The sequence below is a fragment of the Bufo gargarizans genome, chromosome 5 (assembly GCF_014858855.1).
Source record: "Bufo gargarizans isolate SCDJY-AF-19 chromosome 5, ASM1485885v1, whole genome shotgun sequence".
NCBI lineage: Eukaryota > Metazoa > Chordata > Amphibia > Anura > Bufonidae > Bufo > Bufo gargarizans.
This window is the reverse complement of record NC_058084.1, coordinates 397,070,531-397,085,004: the sequence shown is the minus strand read 5'-3', so window position 1 is coordinate 397,085,004 and position 14,474 is coordinate 397,070,531. Positions and strand designations below refer to the sequence as shown.

Below are 14,474 nucleotides of genomic sequence, written 5' to 3'. Positions count from 1 at the left end.
TTTTAATATTTTCCCTTATAACATGTTTATAAGGGAAAATAATAGCATTCTTAATACAGAATGGGATGGAGGGGTCAAAAAAATTTTTTTTTACTCACCTCATCCACTTATTCGTGCAGCCCGACTTGTCTTCTTTCTTTTTCTTTGAGGACCTGGGAGAAAAGGACCTTTGGTGACTCCACTGCGCTCATCACATGGTCCATCACCATCGTGATGGACCATGTGATGGACCATGTGATGAGCGCAGTGACGTCACCAAAGGTCCCTTTCTCCCAGGTCCTCAAAGAAGAAGAAAGAAGACAAGCCGGGCCGCGCGAACAAGTGGATGAAGTCAGTTTAATTTTATTTTTTTTAACCCCTCCATCCTTAATTTACTTAGCATTCTGTAAATTAAGAATGCTATTATTTTCCCTTATAACCATGTTATAAGGGAAAATAAAAAAAATTGGGTCCCCATCCCGATCGTCAACTAGCAACCATGCTTGAAAATCGCACCGCATCCGCACTTGCTTGCGGATGCTTGCGATTTTCACGCAGCCCCGTTCACTTCTATGGGGCCTGCATTGCGTGAAAAACGCACAATATAGAGCTTGCTATGATTTTCACGCAACGCACAAGTGATGCGTGAAAATCACCGCTCATGTGCACAGCCCCATTGAAGTGAATGGGTCCGGATTCAGTGCGGGTGCAATGTGTTCACCTCACGCATTGCACACGCACAGAATTTTTGCCCGTATTGAAAGGGGCCTAAGACTTCTATGTTGGGGGTTGCATATGGGTCCATGAGGTTTGGACATGCATGTAAAATTTTGATTGCTTAGGATTTCAATTGATAACATTTGTTTGTAACATGAACAGAGATGTTTAGTCAATGGAGTAGTCTATTTGAAATTCACCTGCACTTCTGAGGGGTTCGTGGGCAGCATTTTCGCTCTATTTATTTATTTATTTTAAAGTTTCAGACAATGCATTAGCGTTTACTCGAGAAAACCAAATATATTTCACAATAAGGTCAATTATTGACAAGGATCAAACAACAGTTCATTACTTGGTGCATAGATTTAAAGCCATGCAATGGCAATGATGACTTACTACGGAAAAAACGAGCAGCAAGCCTCCTTGCCACCATTGTAATAAATCTCGCATGGATGCAATTTTCTCGTCATAGGTTAACACTGAAGTTATCCTATACCCTCAGGGCTATTTCACACGCTGCAGTCAGGCCTTGTACACATTTTCAGTTTTTCACTGACATTAGCTGTCTGCATTTTCTGATTTATTAGGCTTTGCACATCTTAATTTGTTCACTTAAAAAAACATAGAAACATAGAATGTGTTGGCCGATAAGAACCATTTGGCCCATCTAGTCTGCCCAATATATCTGAATCCTATGAATAGTCCCTGGCCCTATCTTATATGAAGGAAGGCCTTATGCCTATCCCATGCATGCTTAAACTCCTTCACTGTATTTGCAGCTACCACTTCTGCAGGAAGGCTATTCCATGCATCCACTACTCTCTCAGTAAAGTAATACTTCCTTATATTACTTTTAAACCTTTGTCCCTCTAATTTAAAACTGTGTCCTCTTGTGGTAGTTTTTCTTCTTTTAAATATGCTCTCCTCCTTTACCGAGTTAGCTGAATTTTCATTCACACCAATCATTTTGGGACATTTTTCACGTTGTCTTCAAAGAAGTACAAAAACAATATGTAAAAACGCATTCATGTTATTGTCATTTATTAGACTATTTTAATGAAATGATGGAAAGGAATAATAAAAATGAGGAACAGTATCTAAATAATACTGAAGGAACTCTAATAAAGACACAATATAGTGTGCTTCTGTGGTATAAATAAATATATACTATATAATGCTGAATGATACGCGTGGCTTGCCACGTTAGCTGCATTAGTGTCATATTGACAGTTATATTTCCATAAAGGATTTTATGAATAGTAAAGCTGAAAAAAAATGCCGGTTTTTTGGAATATTTCGTTAAAGGGAGTCTGTCATCTCCATATGGCCATATACAGTGCTTACATTGTCCTGTAGCACACCTATGCAGGATTGTAACGGTACCTTTGTCTTTGTCTTTAGACTTGCATCAGCAGGAAAAACAAAGTTTAATTCATATGCAAATGAGCACTCGCAAGTGCCCAGGGGCGTCGTTCAGGTGTAGGTGCCCAGGCTGCTCTGCCTTCTTTTTACTTTACTCCTCCCCAGTCTCTTCCTTTGCCCGCCCTCCAAGTCTCTTGCCTCATCGATAGGTCCGGACTTGGAGGGTGGGCAAAGGCAGAGACTGGGTAGGAGTAAAGTGAAAAGAAGGCAGAGCAGCCTGGGCACCTACACACTGAACGCCGCCCCTGGGCACTTGCGAGTGCTCATTTGCATATGAATTAAACTTCGTTTTTCCTGCTGGTGCAAGTCTAAAGACAAAGACAAAGGTACCGTTACAGTCCTGTATAGGTGTGCTACAGAGCCATGTAAGCACTGTATATGGCCATATGGAAGTGACAGACTCCCTTTAATTTCTACTAGTAGCAGCATCAGAGCAAACATTTAGGTCTCATGCCTTCATATTCACTTTGTTTTTGAACTAATTACAGCATTTACATTAACTCATGGTTTGTGCATTTACAAGTTGGAAATATGCTCCTCTGTTAGAGAGAAGTTGTTGGTGAGTTCCCATTTCTCTTACTCTTCCACTCTTCATCACAACGATAAGGTCTGCATTCTGGACTGTAGATAGCCTGTGTGCGATCATGATGCAAGTCCGTCCTTTCCTCGCTTGATCAAGAGCTTGTTGTACAACCTGGATATTAGAGCAAACTATGTAGTCAAAAGTATCACTGCTGTTCAGCAAAACAACATAACTATGATTTAGTGGCTACCACTCCTCAAGGTCTAAAGTAGGAGAAATCAGTCCTGGAATGAAGCTGTGCAGATACAGTACATAGTAGCTTGTGATGGCAGAAGCATCCAGAACATATGGGGCTTATACCCTGCATGTATTACTTAGGAGGGACACATCACATTAGAGATGAATGAATCAAATCTAATTATTTGATTCATCTTCTCAGCAAGCTTCTTCACCTGTGGAGGGCTGTACCCACAGGTGAAGAAGCCCCCACCTGCTGAAGGATTGATAAGGCCAGACATTTATCCCAGCCTTGACACTTTCCTGCCTGCACAGACTTTGCTTCAAAGCCAGCGGTGAAAATCAGGGCTGGACTAAATGTCTGTCCTGATCAATCTTGTAGCAGGTGGGCGCTTCTTCACCTGCAGAGACAGCCCCCCACAAGCCCTGTTAGAAGAATCAAGTCACTCATCTCTAATCGAATGGGAAAAGTCTGAAACTAAGAGCAGGCTGCAAACTACATATCAGGAGGTCTGAAAATGAATTAAGGAAGGAAGACTGCAGTCTGAAATGTATTGGACATTTTTACCTCTAGTTAAGAGTCTTAACTAGAGGTAAAAATGTCCAATACATTTCAGACTGCAGTCTTCCTTCCTTAATTTGAGCGAACACCTGGATTGATATAACTTAAGACCCATATCAGTGTGTCCATAGCTTTTTAAGGGACTCTGTAAGTTGCATCACTACAAGAATAGTACTGCATCTCAGTCGCTAAGTTAAATGTGCAAGCTACCTCTCCCTAATTCCTTTGCTGTGTAGCCTGTGTGCCTGAAATCCACTACTGGAACGCCATTGAGAGGACTTCTGACAAACACTCAAGAGTCTTTTACATTATGTGGGTGCGGCTGAAAAGTCCTTTCTATTTCAGCAACGATTGGCAGGTGCACAGTAGGGGAATGGAGGAGCAATGTATGCACATTTTTTAACTTAAAGGGAACCTGTCACCAGTTTTATGGTGTCCTAACTAAGGGCAACATAAATAAGTGACTGATTATCTTAGCAAAATGCTGGGTCACGTTCTTTAATTGACCCAGTCAATCTGCCAACATCTTGTATTGAAAAGCTCCAGCTTCTAATGATGAGTCCTGAATATTTATGAGCTCCTGACTATCTCCGCCTACCTGCTGCTGATTGACAGTTATTTTCCATATGAATCAGCAGCAGGTGGGCAGGGGAGTGGCTATAGTTCTGAATTAAAAATACGCTGGACTCACTGACATCACGCCGGACTCGAATCAGCTCATTAGCATGCAGCATCTTTGTGTGTATATTATGAGGTAACCATCTGTCACACCAGTAAGTGAATACATCTAAGGCACTTTTTAGTAGTTAATGATTGTATAGGTATTGTAGTTGGATTATAATCAAATATCCACATGACAGGTTCCCTTTAAAGCCCCTTTACACAGGCTGATTATCAGACGATTATCAGTAATGTACATACACTGAACAAAAATATACCGTAAATGCAACAGTTTCAGTTTTGCTCCCATTTAGCATGAGCTGAACTCAAAGATCTGAAAGATTTTCTACATACACAAAATACCCATTACTCTCAAATATTCACAAATCTGTCTAAATCTGTGTTAGTGAGCACTTCTCCTTTGCCGAGATAATCCATCCCACCTCACATGTGTGGCATATCAAGGTGCTGATTAGACAGCATGAATATTGCACGGGTGTGCCTTAGACTGCCCACAATAAAAGGACACTCTGAAATGTGCACGGTTTGGCCTCACTGGGGGGTTGGGCCAGAAAACCAGTCAGTATCTGGTGTCCAACGTTTGCCTCACGCAGTGCAACACATCTCCATCGCATAGAGTTGACCAGGTTGTTGATTGGGACCTGAAAAATGTTGGTCCACTCCTCTTCAATAGCTGTGCAAAGTTGCAGAATATTGTCAGGAACTGGAACACTCTGTCGTATACGCGGATCCAGAGCATCCCAAACATGCTCAATGGGTGACATGTCCGGTGAGTATGCTGGCCATACAAGAACTGGGATGTTTTCAGCTGTGTACATATCCTTGCAATATGGGGCCGTGCATAATTTATTCTGCAACATGAGGTGATGGTCATAAATTAATGGCACAACAATGGGCCTCAGTATCTCGTCACAGTATCTCTGTGAATTCAACATGCCATCAATAAAATACACCTGTGTTCGTTGTCCATAACATACGCCTGCCCATACGATAACCCCACCGCTATCATGGGCCACTCGATCCACAGCATTGACGTCAGCAAACCGCTCAACCACACGATGCCACACACGCTGTCTGTCATCTGCCCTGATCATTGAAAACCGGGACTCATCAGTGAACAGAACGCCTCTCCAACGAGCCAGATGCCATCGAATGTGAGCATTTCCCCACTCAAGTCAGTTACGACGACGAACTGCAGTCAGGTCCAGACCCCGATGAAGACAATGAGCATGCAGATGAGCTTCCCTGAGACGGTTTCTGACAGTTTGTGCAAAAATTCTTTGGTTATGCAAACTGATTGTTGCTGCAGCTGTCCGGGTGGCTGGTCTCAGATGATCATGGAGGTGAACATGCTGGATGTGGAGGTCCTAAGCTGGTGTGGTTATATGTGGTCTGCGGTTGTGAGGTTGGTTGGATGTACTGCCAAATTCTCTGAAACGCCTTTGGAGACGGCTTATGGTAGAGAAATGAACATTCATTGCATGGGCAACAGCTCTGGTAGACATTCCTGCAGTCAGCATGCCAATTGCAGGTTTCCTCAATTGTTGCGACATCTGTGACATTGTGCTGTGTGATCAAACAGCACATTTCAGAGTACTTTTATTGTGGGCAGTCTAAGGCACACTTGTGCAAAATTCATGTTGTCTAATCAGTACCTTGATATGCCATACCTGTGAGGTGGGATGGATTATCTCTGCTCACTAATACAGATTTAGACAGGTTTGTGAACAATATTTGAGAGTAATGGGTCTTTTGTGTATGTAGAAAATGTTTCAGACCTTTGAGTTCAGCTCATAGGAGCAAAACCAAAAGTGTTGGGTTTATATTTTTGTTCACTGTATGAATTCTCATTCCTGATAATTGACATGTGTAAAGGTGCCATTGATCACCCAATCACCTATTCATTAGATGAAAGCATCAGTGGTACTGACACCAAATTCATCGTTTTAGGGCAGTAGATGTCCTGTATCAAAAGGGAACTACTGCTCCGAAGCATTGAATCTATATAGGGATAAAGGATCTATTTAAAAATGTGAAGAGGTGATTATGCCACTTTACTGATATTTATTAGAACTTCTAGAACTTACCTCCTCATAGAAACTGAATAAATTAGTTTGACATGACCGATCCCTCATGAAGCCATGCTGATATGGCGTTATTTGCATAATTTTTTTGAGGTACTCCAAGATAGCATCTCTTAGAAAGCCTTCAAACAGTTTACCAACGACAGATGTTAAGCTTACCGGCCTATACTTTCCGGGCTCTGTTTTTGGACCCTTTTTGAATACTGGCACCACATTTTCTATGTGCCAATCCTGTGGAACACTCCCTGTCAGTATAGAGTCCTTAAATATCAGAAATAAGGGTCTGGCTATGACATTACTTAATTCTCTTAGGATATGGGGGTGTATGTCATCTGGTCCTGGTGATTTCTCTATTTTAATCTTTTTAAGACGCCGCTGCGCTTCTTCCTGGGTCAGACAGGGCACTTTTAATGGGGAAATTACTTTTACATCCTGACAATGTATTTTCTTCAGTGACAATGTATATAGCTTTGCTTTCTCCTCACTGCTGTCTGCAACTCCCCCCTCATTGCTCTGTAAAGGGCTGACACCTTCAGATTTATACTTTTTACCATCTATATAACTGAAGAACATTTTAGGGTTGGGGTCTTTGGCAATTAATCTCCCGGTCTCTAGTTTGGCTGCTTTTATTTGTCTTTTACATATTCTATTTTTTTACTTAAAGTTTTTTAATGATTCCTTGCTACCCTCCTGTTTTAGCTATTTAAATGGTTTCTTTTTGTCATTTATTGCTTTCTTTACAATTCTATTTATCCACATTGTTTTTTTCTTGTTCCTTAACCTTTTATTCCCATACGGTATGTACCTCTCACAATTAGATTTTAGGATGGTTTTAAAAATATCCCATTTTGTGGCTGTATTTTTCTTTTTGAGGACTTTGTCCCAGTTAGTTAGGCCTATGGCCTCTCTTAGTTGGCTAAATTTAGCTTTTTTGAAGTTTAGTATTTTTGTTCCTCCCTGAAGAAACACTCTTTTGAATGACAATTGGAAGGTTATTACTTTATGGTCACTATTTCCGAGGTGTCCCCCAACCTTCACCAAGAACAACAGAAAGAGATGCCTGGTGTGTGATGGATGGAACCTGAACATTCTAGATATTTGTGTCTATTGCGTAAACCCTTCATTATCATTGCCCAGTTAGTGTTATGCATAATTAGGGATAACTAGGGCAGGGCAAGGTCCCAGAGTACCACCATCAGGGGCTGCTGGGATCATAGGGGTAGAATATCACAGATGAAGGGACAGGATAAAGGACAGATATAATGTCTTAAGAGTTTGTAAAAAAAAAAGAGGGGAATTGTTAATGCAACCGACTCCATCTTGTCACAATTGTTAATGCAACTGACTCCATCTTGTCTCTAAACAAACTTTAAACTGCTTAAGGACATTCCAGTATAAGGTGTGGGTGGGGGGTGGTGGTCTACAAGACTTGTTTAGGTTGCCAAGGGCTAAGGCTATGCAGACCCTGTCCACACATTTCACCATAACCTGCTCTGTCCCAGCATGAGGCTATTATGCTCTATTTTCTGTAATCAGATTGGTAAGTGTTTTATATTATAAACCTTTGATTGGCTTTGTGTTTGTGTCTTTGTTTATAAATAAACACTGATAAAGGGGAAACCCGGACTATATTGTACACTAACTCTGTGTGTGCTTATTGTCCCCCGGCTGGTGAATCGATTGAACCTCGACAACTTCATTTTCAGTAGAGGAAGCTACTATAACAAGCAGACATTATGGGACAGTAGTTCTGATACACATTAGATTTTAGTTCAGTCTTGTGGCGATCAGTAGGATCTGCTGACAATTATTTATTATATATAGGCCATTATGCAGCATGTTGAGGACACCACTCTGTGAAGGGGGATTTTGCTAGGTAGCATTCATAAAAGTTGTTCCAGTCTCTGGTAGGGTATATTAGCTTATATACATTCTACTGTACAAATACATTTTTGGTAAATTTTGGTAAACAGTTATGGTAACTAATCTTCGTAGTATAGAGTTTCATCTATAGGTCACCTTTTCACTTTCATTGTCCAGTGCTGAGGTGGCTTCATCAAGCAGCAGAACTTTAGGAGAACGTATCAGTGCCCGAGCAATAGCAATTCTCTGTTTCTGACCTCCAGACAGTTGAGTTCCTTTACCTCCAACTGATGTGTTATATTTCTATAAGTAGTAAATAAATACTTCTATAAAACTTAAGGTAGACACGATATGAGAGACGTGAGACAGCAGATACAGTACATGAATGGGAACAGGCTAAAATAGTTAAGGGGGTTGGCCTCTTTCTGGTGACTTTTGACTAATGTGTTTGTGATGATTATATGGCACTATCCATAAAGATGGCGGCTGATGGAGGGTCATGTGACCAGGCAAATCACTTCTATGTGTTGTCTCCTCCATTCAAATACACTGCACCTGACATCTGTACTTGGAGGTGATTTGCCTGGTCACATGACCCTCCATCAGCGGCCATTTTATGGACAGGACTTCTGTATGGACAGCACAAAAGACTTTTGTTTTAGTAACTTATGAAATATAGAAAATGGTGCAGATTTTCAACAAAGACTATATTAGTAAGTTTCATATAATAATCTCACAAACACACTGATCAACAGAAGCCGCAAAGTGGTTAACCCCTTTAAGTCGCCTAGATAAGCCTACAGGTAAACATATCCAGATAACACAAGCATCATTTGCTCTTCTCAAGAACTAAAGGTAGAGGAATATTTTATCATTATCATGATCACAGAGGTGCTGAATATTTACCTCTGGCAGCTCTTCTATAAATGAATGGATATTTGCAGCTTTTGCGGCTTGTTGTATTTCCTCCATAGACACTTTGCGGGAGTTGTCCCCATAGGCAATGTTCTCAGCAATACTGCAGTCAAATAACACTGGCTCTTGGGAGACAATTCCAATTTGGGATCGAAGCCATTGAACATTCAAGTTTTTTAGGTCAGTGTTATCGAACAACTACAAATTCAAAGAAGAGGCACAGTATTCAGATCAAAACAGCCTTCTGGTTATCAACTGATTAAGAAATCATATATTATCAGCTTCAACATTAACACTCAGCATAATTGACTATCATAGTTTATCATATAGTTAGTCCTGCAAATTATTCTTACCACAGCTCCTTGGCAAGGGTCATAAAACCTCTGCAGGAGTTGGACAGAGGTGCTTTTCCCACATCCACTGCTGCCCACAAATGCCACAGTCTGTCCACTTTGTATAGTAATGGATAGATCTTGTAGTACAGGCACATCCGGACGAGATGGATAATTGAATGATATCTGACGCAGCTCTAAATTTCCCTGACAATTATCCTAAAGTGAGTAGAGAAACAAAGAAATAAAAAAAGACCATATTTTTTTTTAGGAAACATGGCTCAAAAGGGGAGATGAGTGAAAGAAAATCATGGATGGATGAATGGAGACGCTAAAACTACAACGTTTATTGGTATGCACTAAAAAAAGGAGAGAAGGAAATTCATGAATCCTTTAAAATTCCCATGTGTGGTGAACACATAGAAACCACACTCAGAGGACTTTAATGTATAGGTCATGAGTGTATCAGGGGAACTATGTGTGCCTATTACGTCACCACCCTCCTGTTGGTACCACAGGGGGAATGTATGTGAGGCTATTATCGTATCCACCCACTGAGCCTGGACTGCATCATTGACTTAAAGCACTCCACACACCGGTCCAGTGAGTGAAATAATAGACAGCCAAATGCCAAAGCCAAATACAGCCCCTTAGATACAGAGGAGGAGACGCACACAGCGGTGTGTCAATAAAACACAGACCTATGGTTTCAGTACAAAGAGAGACACAAGCCTATTAGTCTCAATCCACAGGGGTAGCCACTAGGGAATTCATACAGCCCACATGGAAATTGCAGAGGAGACCCTAATTCATCTGTATGGTATCTGGTTTATCTGACAGATGAATTGAATACTCCGCTATACTAATAGGACTAACAACAACTTCATAAGCTCTGCTCAAACTGACTACGGCAGCGCGTCCTGGCTCGACGCGTTTCCTCTAAACAAGATTCATCAGGAGCTATTGTATATCGGCTGCTTGAAAATATTGAGAGCATCGGCTGTCCCACCAGCGTGGTGACAGCTACGGCGCTAGTTCGGCCGTAAGGAAGAAGCCCCTCCACACCGCGTGACGTCTATGATGCAGTCCAGGCTCAGTGGGTGGATACGATAATAGCCTCACATACATTCCCCCTGTGGTATCAACAGGAGGGTGGTGACGTAATAGGCACACATAGTTCACCTGATACACTCATGACCTATACAATAAAGTCCTCTGAGTGTGGTTTCTATGTGTTCACCACACATGGGAATTTTAAAGGACTCATGAATTTCCTTCTCTCCTTTTTTTAGTGCATACCAATAAACGTTGTAGTTTTAGCGTCTCCATTCATCCATCCGTGATTTTGTTTATTCCAGAGACGTAATACCCTTATTATCTATATCAGTAATGGCTAACCTTGGCACTCCAGCTGTGGTAAAACTACAACTCCCAAGATGCCTCCCTTGCTTGGCTGCTCTCAGAACTCTATAGAAACAAATGGAGCATGCTGGGAGTCGTAGTTTCACCACAGCTGGAGTGCCAAGGTTAGCCATCACTGATCTATATTGTCCGTGAATCGAGATGAGTGAAAGGCCCAAAATTCGATTCAGGTTTGATTCAGCCGAATGGGTCAACCAATTAAATTCTGGTCCAAATCGATTCTACCTGAATCAAAAGTGTTCCAATTAGACTGAAAATTTGTGCATGACACTTTGAGGTCTCCTAGGACTTATATTTTTTTTCTCTATTCTTTTTTTTTTTTTTTTTTTAATTAAAGGGGTTCTCTGGGTTCTCCAATATTAATGACGTATCCTCAGGATAGTACAAAAACAAAGTTGTCTGCAGCATATCCTCCATGGTTTCCTTTGTTAAAAGCGGTTCCAATACAGGTACAAAGTGCAAAAAGCGTGCAACATTTTGACTAATCCATAGGCTTGAGAAAGCCTATGGATTAGTTAAAATATTGCACCATTTTTTCACTATTTCTACAGTTTATAAATAAATACCAAAACCATCAAGATTTAGACCACTCGCACATGTTGCTGAATACATTCAGTTTTTCCACATGGATTGCCATGCAGAGAAAACGCAGCGTATTACAGTACCAACAAATCTCATGTACACTTTGCAGATTTTTTTCCGTGTAGAAATTGACCTGCATTGCGTTTTTCTAAATCTGCAGCATGTGAATTATGTTTGCGGTTTTAGCTGCAGATTTAACCCTTTTCAATGGATCTGCGGCAAAACTGCATGAAAACCGCAATTAGACATTGCGGATTTTGGTGCAGATATGTTGCAGAAACGCACATAAGTCCACATGGAAATGTTTGCAGAACTTATGTCTGTTCACCAGAACTCGTGTGCAGGTGGCCTTAAATCTCTAATGACAGATGAATGTGTCCTTCACATCAGAGACAAAGTCCTTGGCATTTAGTAGTGAGATATTTTAAGCAGATCTAGCTCAGAACTTATCATCAACTCTTCTCCTCTGATAAATTGCGTACAACCAAGCAATGATAAACCTATGTTCACACGGTAAAAAATAAAAGGAGTATGCAACCATATGCAGCAGTTCTCAGATCTGCTTGAGAACCACAGCTGTATCCCCTATTGAGGTCAATGGGAAAGAGCTAAAACAGGTTGCCGTATTTGGCCCTATTTTGGCCGTCCTGCCACCAAAAATATGTTGTTCTCAGAGACCAGATGTCAGTCTACAGATCGCTACTGTTTTTGCTCACATCAATTTTAGCCCTATGAACATAGCCTAACACAACAGTGGAAAAAACGGGAGCTAAAAACACTAAACAGTCAGTTTTTAATGGCCGTTTTTTTTCCACTGATGCCTTTCTGAGAAAACGCCATTGAAATCGGTCCCCTTCAACTGTATGGGGGCTGTAGTTCCCTGAAAAGGGACAAAATAGGACGTCCTATTTTTTTGACAGCCGTTATTCATGGGCTTTAAAAAAAATAATGCCCGTATGAATAACCCCATACACTACCATTGTTCTTAAAATGCACGTTTGGCAGCCATTGGAAAAACCGCCTACGTTCGGCTGTTTCGCACTGTTGTGTAAATGTGGTCTTATAATGTAGCTCAATATTTGGCCATAAAGACACGAATTATCAAGATAAAATACTTACTGGTCTTTGTCCATGTAAACTGTAGCTGTCAATAGCTGGTTCTCTGTTAAACAAAGCAAAAAGATGACCAGCAGCAGATGTGGCTTTAGCATAGTCAGGGGCAAAGGATAATGTCTGGCCTACTGCGATGGCTCCGTAAGTTAAGATGACAAATACACTGTGAAGAAAACCGAGTGTTAAGGGTTGAAAGTGGACTGCACCTTCTCACACATTCCTTAATACAAGTCTGAGCAACTTTCTCATTTCACAATCATATCAATGGTTTGTATGTTCTCCCCATGTTTGTTTGGGTTTCCTATGGGTTCTCCGTTTTTTTCCCCACACTTTAAAGACATACTGATAGGTAACTTAGATTGTGAGCCCCATTGGGGACAGGTTGATGCTAATGTCTGTAAAGCGCTGCGGAATATGTCAGCGCTATATAAGTGCGTATAATAATTCAGCCTGTTAGGAAGGACCTGGCATGTATGTTTTGATCTAGAGCATCTTTTCTTCTTTGCACTAAGCTGTTCCTCCTGTTAACGTTTGAATAAGGGCCCATGCACACGACCGTATGTATTTTGCAGTCTGCAGAAATCATAGAGGAAGTCCATGTGCGTTCCGGTTTTTGCGGAACGGAACAGCTGGCCCCTAATAGAACAGTACTATCCTTGTCCGTAATGTGGACAATAATAGGACATGTTCTGTTTTTTTGCAGAACAGACATACAGAAACAAAATGCACATGGAGTAACTTCCGGTTTTTTTTTTTTGCGGACCCATTAGGGCTATCACTGTAAAGCAACTCATTCACACGTCTGTGTCCGTGCTCAAATACGTGAGAAGGTGGTCGGTGATGCATCCGTGAAGCTGTCCGTGAAGGATCCGTGCTGGGTCCGTGTGTCCATTTTTTGCTGTCTGTGTTGCATCCGTGTTTCATTGACACTGAACAGCTGAATTTTTTTTTTCAAAGAATCTCTTTTTAATGATCCGTGAAACACGGATGCAACACGGATGGCATCCGTGGTTTTCCCTAACCCATAGACTATAATCCATGAACACGGACAAAATAGAGCATGCATCTGTGCTAAAAAAATGGACCCACGGACCGTGCTAAAACACTGATGTGTGAATACACACATTAAAATGAATAGGGATGTGTGCTGTCCGTGGAGATCACGTACAGCACACGTCTGTGAAACAATGACGTGTGAATGAGGCTTAAGGGTCCATTCACACGTCCGCAAGTGTTTTGTGGCCCGGAAATTGCGGATCTGCAAAACGCGGACATCGACCATGTGCGTTCCGCATTTTGCGCATTGCACATGGCCGGCACTATAATAGAAATGCCTTTTCTTGTCTGTGTCTGCGGACAAGAATAAGACATGTTCTATTTTTTTGCGGAACGGAAGTGCGGATGCGGACAGCTCACTGTGTGCTGTCCGAATCTTTTCCGGCCCCATTGAAACTGATTAGGTCCACACATGTTCCGCAAAATTGCGGGAACGGATGCAGACCCATATTGCGGACGTGTAAATGGACCCAACATAACAGCTTCCCCAATCTCAGCTGGGGAAGGCTGTTAAAGAGGACCTTTCACAAGAATAAAAAATGTAAACTAAGCATACAGACATGGAGAGCGGCGCCCAGGGATCTCCCTGCACTTACTATTATCCCTGGGCGCCGCTCCGTTCTCCCGGTATAGGCTCCCGTATCTTCATATGTTCGGCTCAACTGGGTGGAGCCTGTCGGCGTCTCCTTCTCCCAGGCTGTAGGGCTGGCCAATTGCATCGCTCAGCTCAGCGCCTGAGAGAAAAAAAAAACTCAGGCTATGAGCTGAGCGCTGCGATTGGCGAGCGCTACAGCCTGGGAGAAGGAGACGCCGGCAGGCTCCACCAAGTTAAGCCGAACATATGAAGATACTGGAGCCTATACCGGGAGAACGGAGCGGCGCCCAGGGATAATAGTAAGTGCAGGGAGATCCCTGGACGCCGCTCTCCATGTCTGTATGCTTAGTTTACATTTTTTATTCTAGTGAAAGGTCCTCTTTAAGTGAGT

The 14,474-nt window shown here is 41.8% G+C and overlaps 1 protein-coding gene across 2 annotated transcripts in view; it reads right to left on the bottom strand.

The window, feature by feature from the left end:
• Window positions 1-2,479: 2,479 nt before the first annotated feature.
• The window catches only part of LOC122937739 (ATP-binding cassette sub-family B member 5-like), a 127,973-nt gene continuing 115,978 nt past the window's right edge, over window positions 2,480-14,474 (bottom strand). For both annotated transcript variants that reach the window (XM_044292755.1, XM_044292756.1), the window contains 5 exons: window positions 12,439-12,595; window positions 9,337-9,534; window positions 8,975-9,181; window positions 8,225-8,371; window positions 2,480-2,812 (listed from right to left, as the gene is read on the bottom strand). In XM_044292755.1, coding sequence (XP_044148690.1) covers window positions 2,615-2,812; window positions 8,225-8,371; window positions 8,975-9,181; window positions 9,337-9,534; window positions 12,439-12,595 — 907 coding nt within the window. In that variant the 3' untranslated portion in view covers window positions 2,480-2,614. The remainder of the gene's footprint in view (window positions 2,813-8,224; window positions 8,372-8,974; window positions 9,182-9,336; window positions 9,535-12,438; window positions 12,596-14,474) is intronic.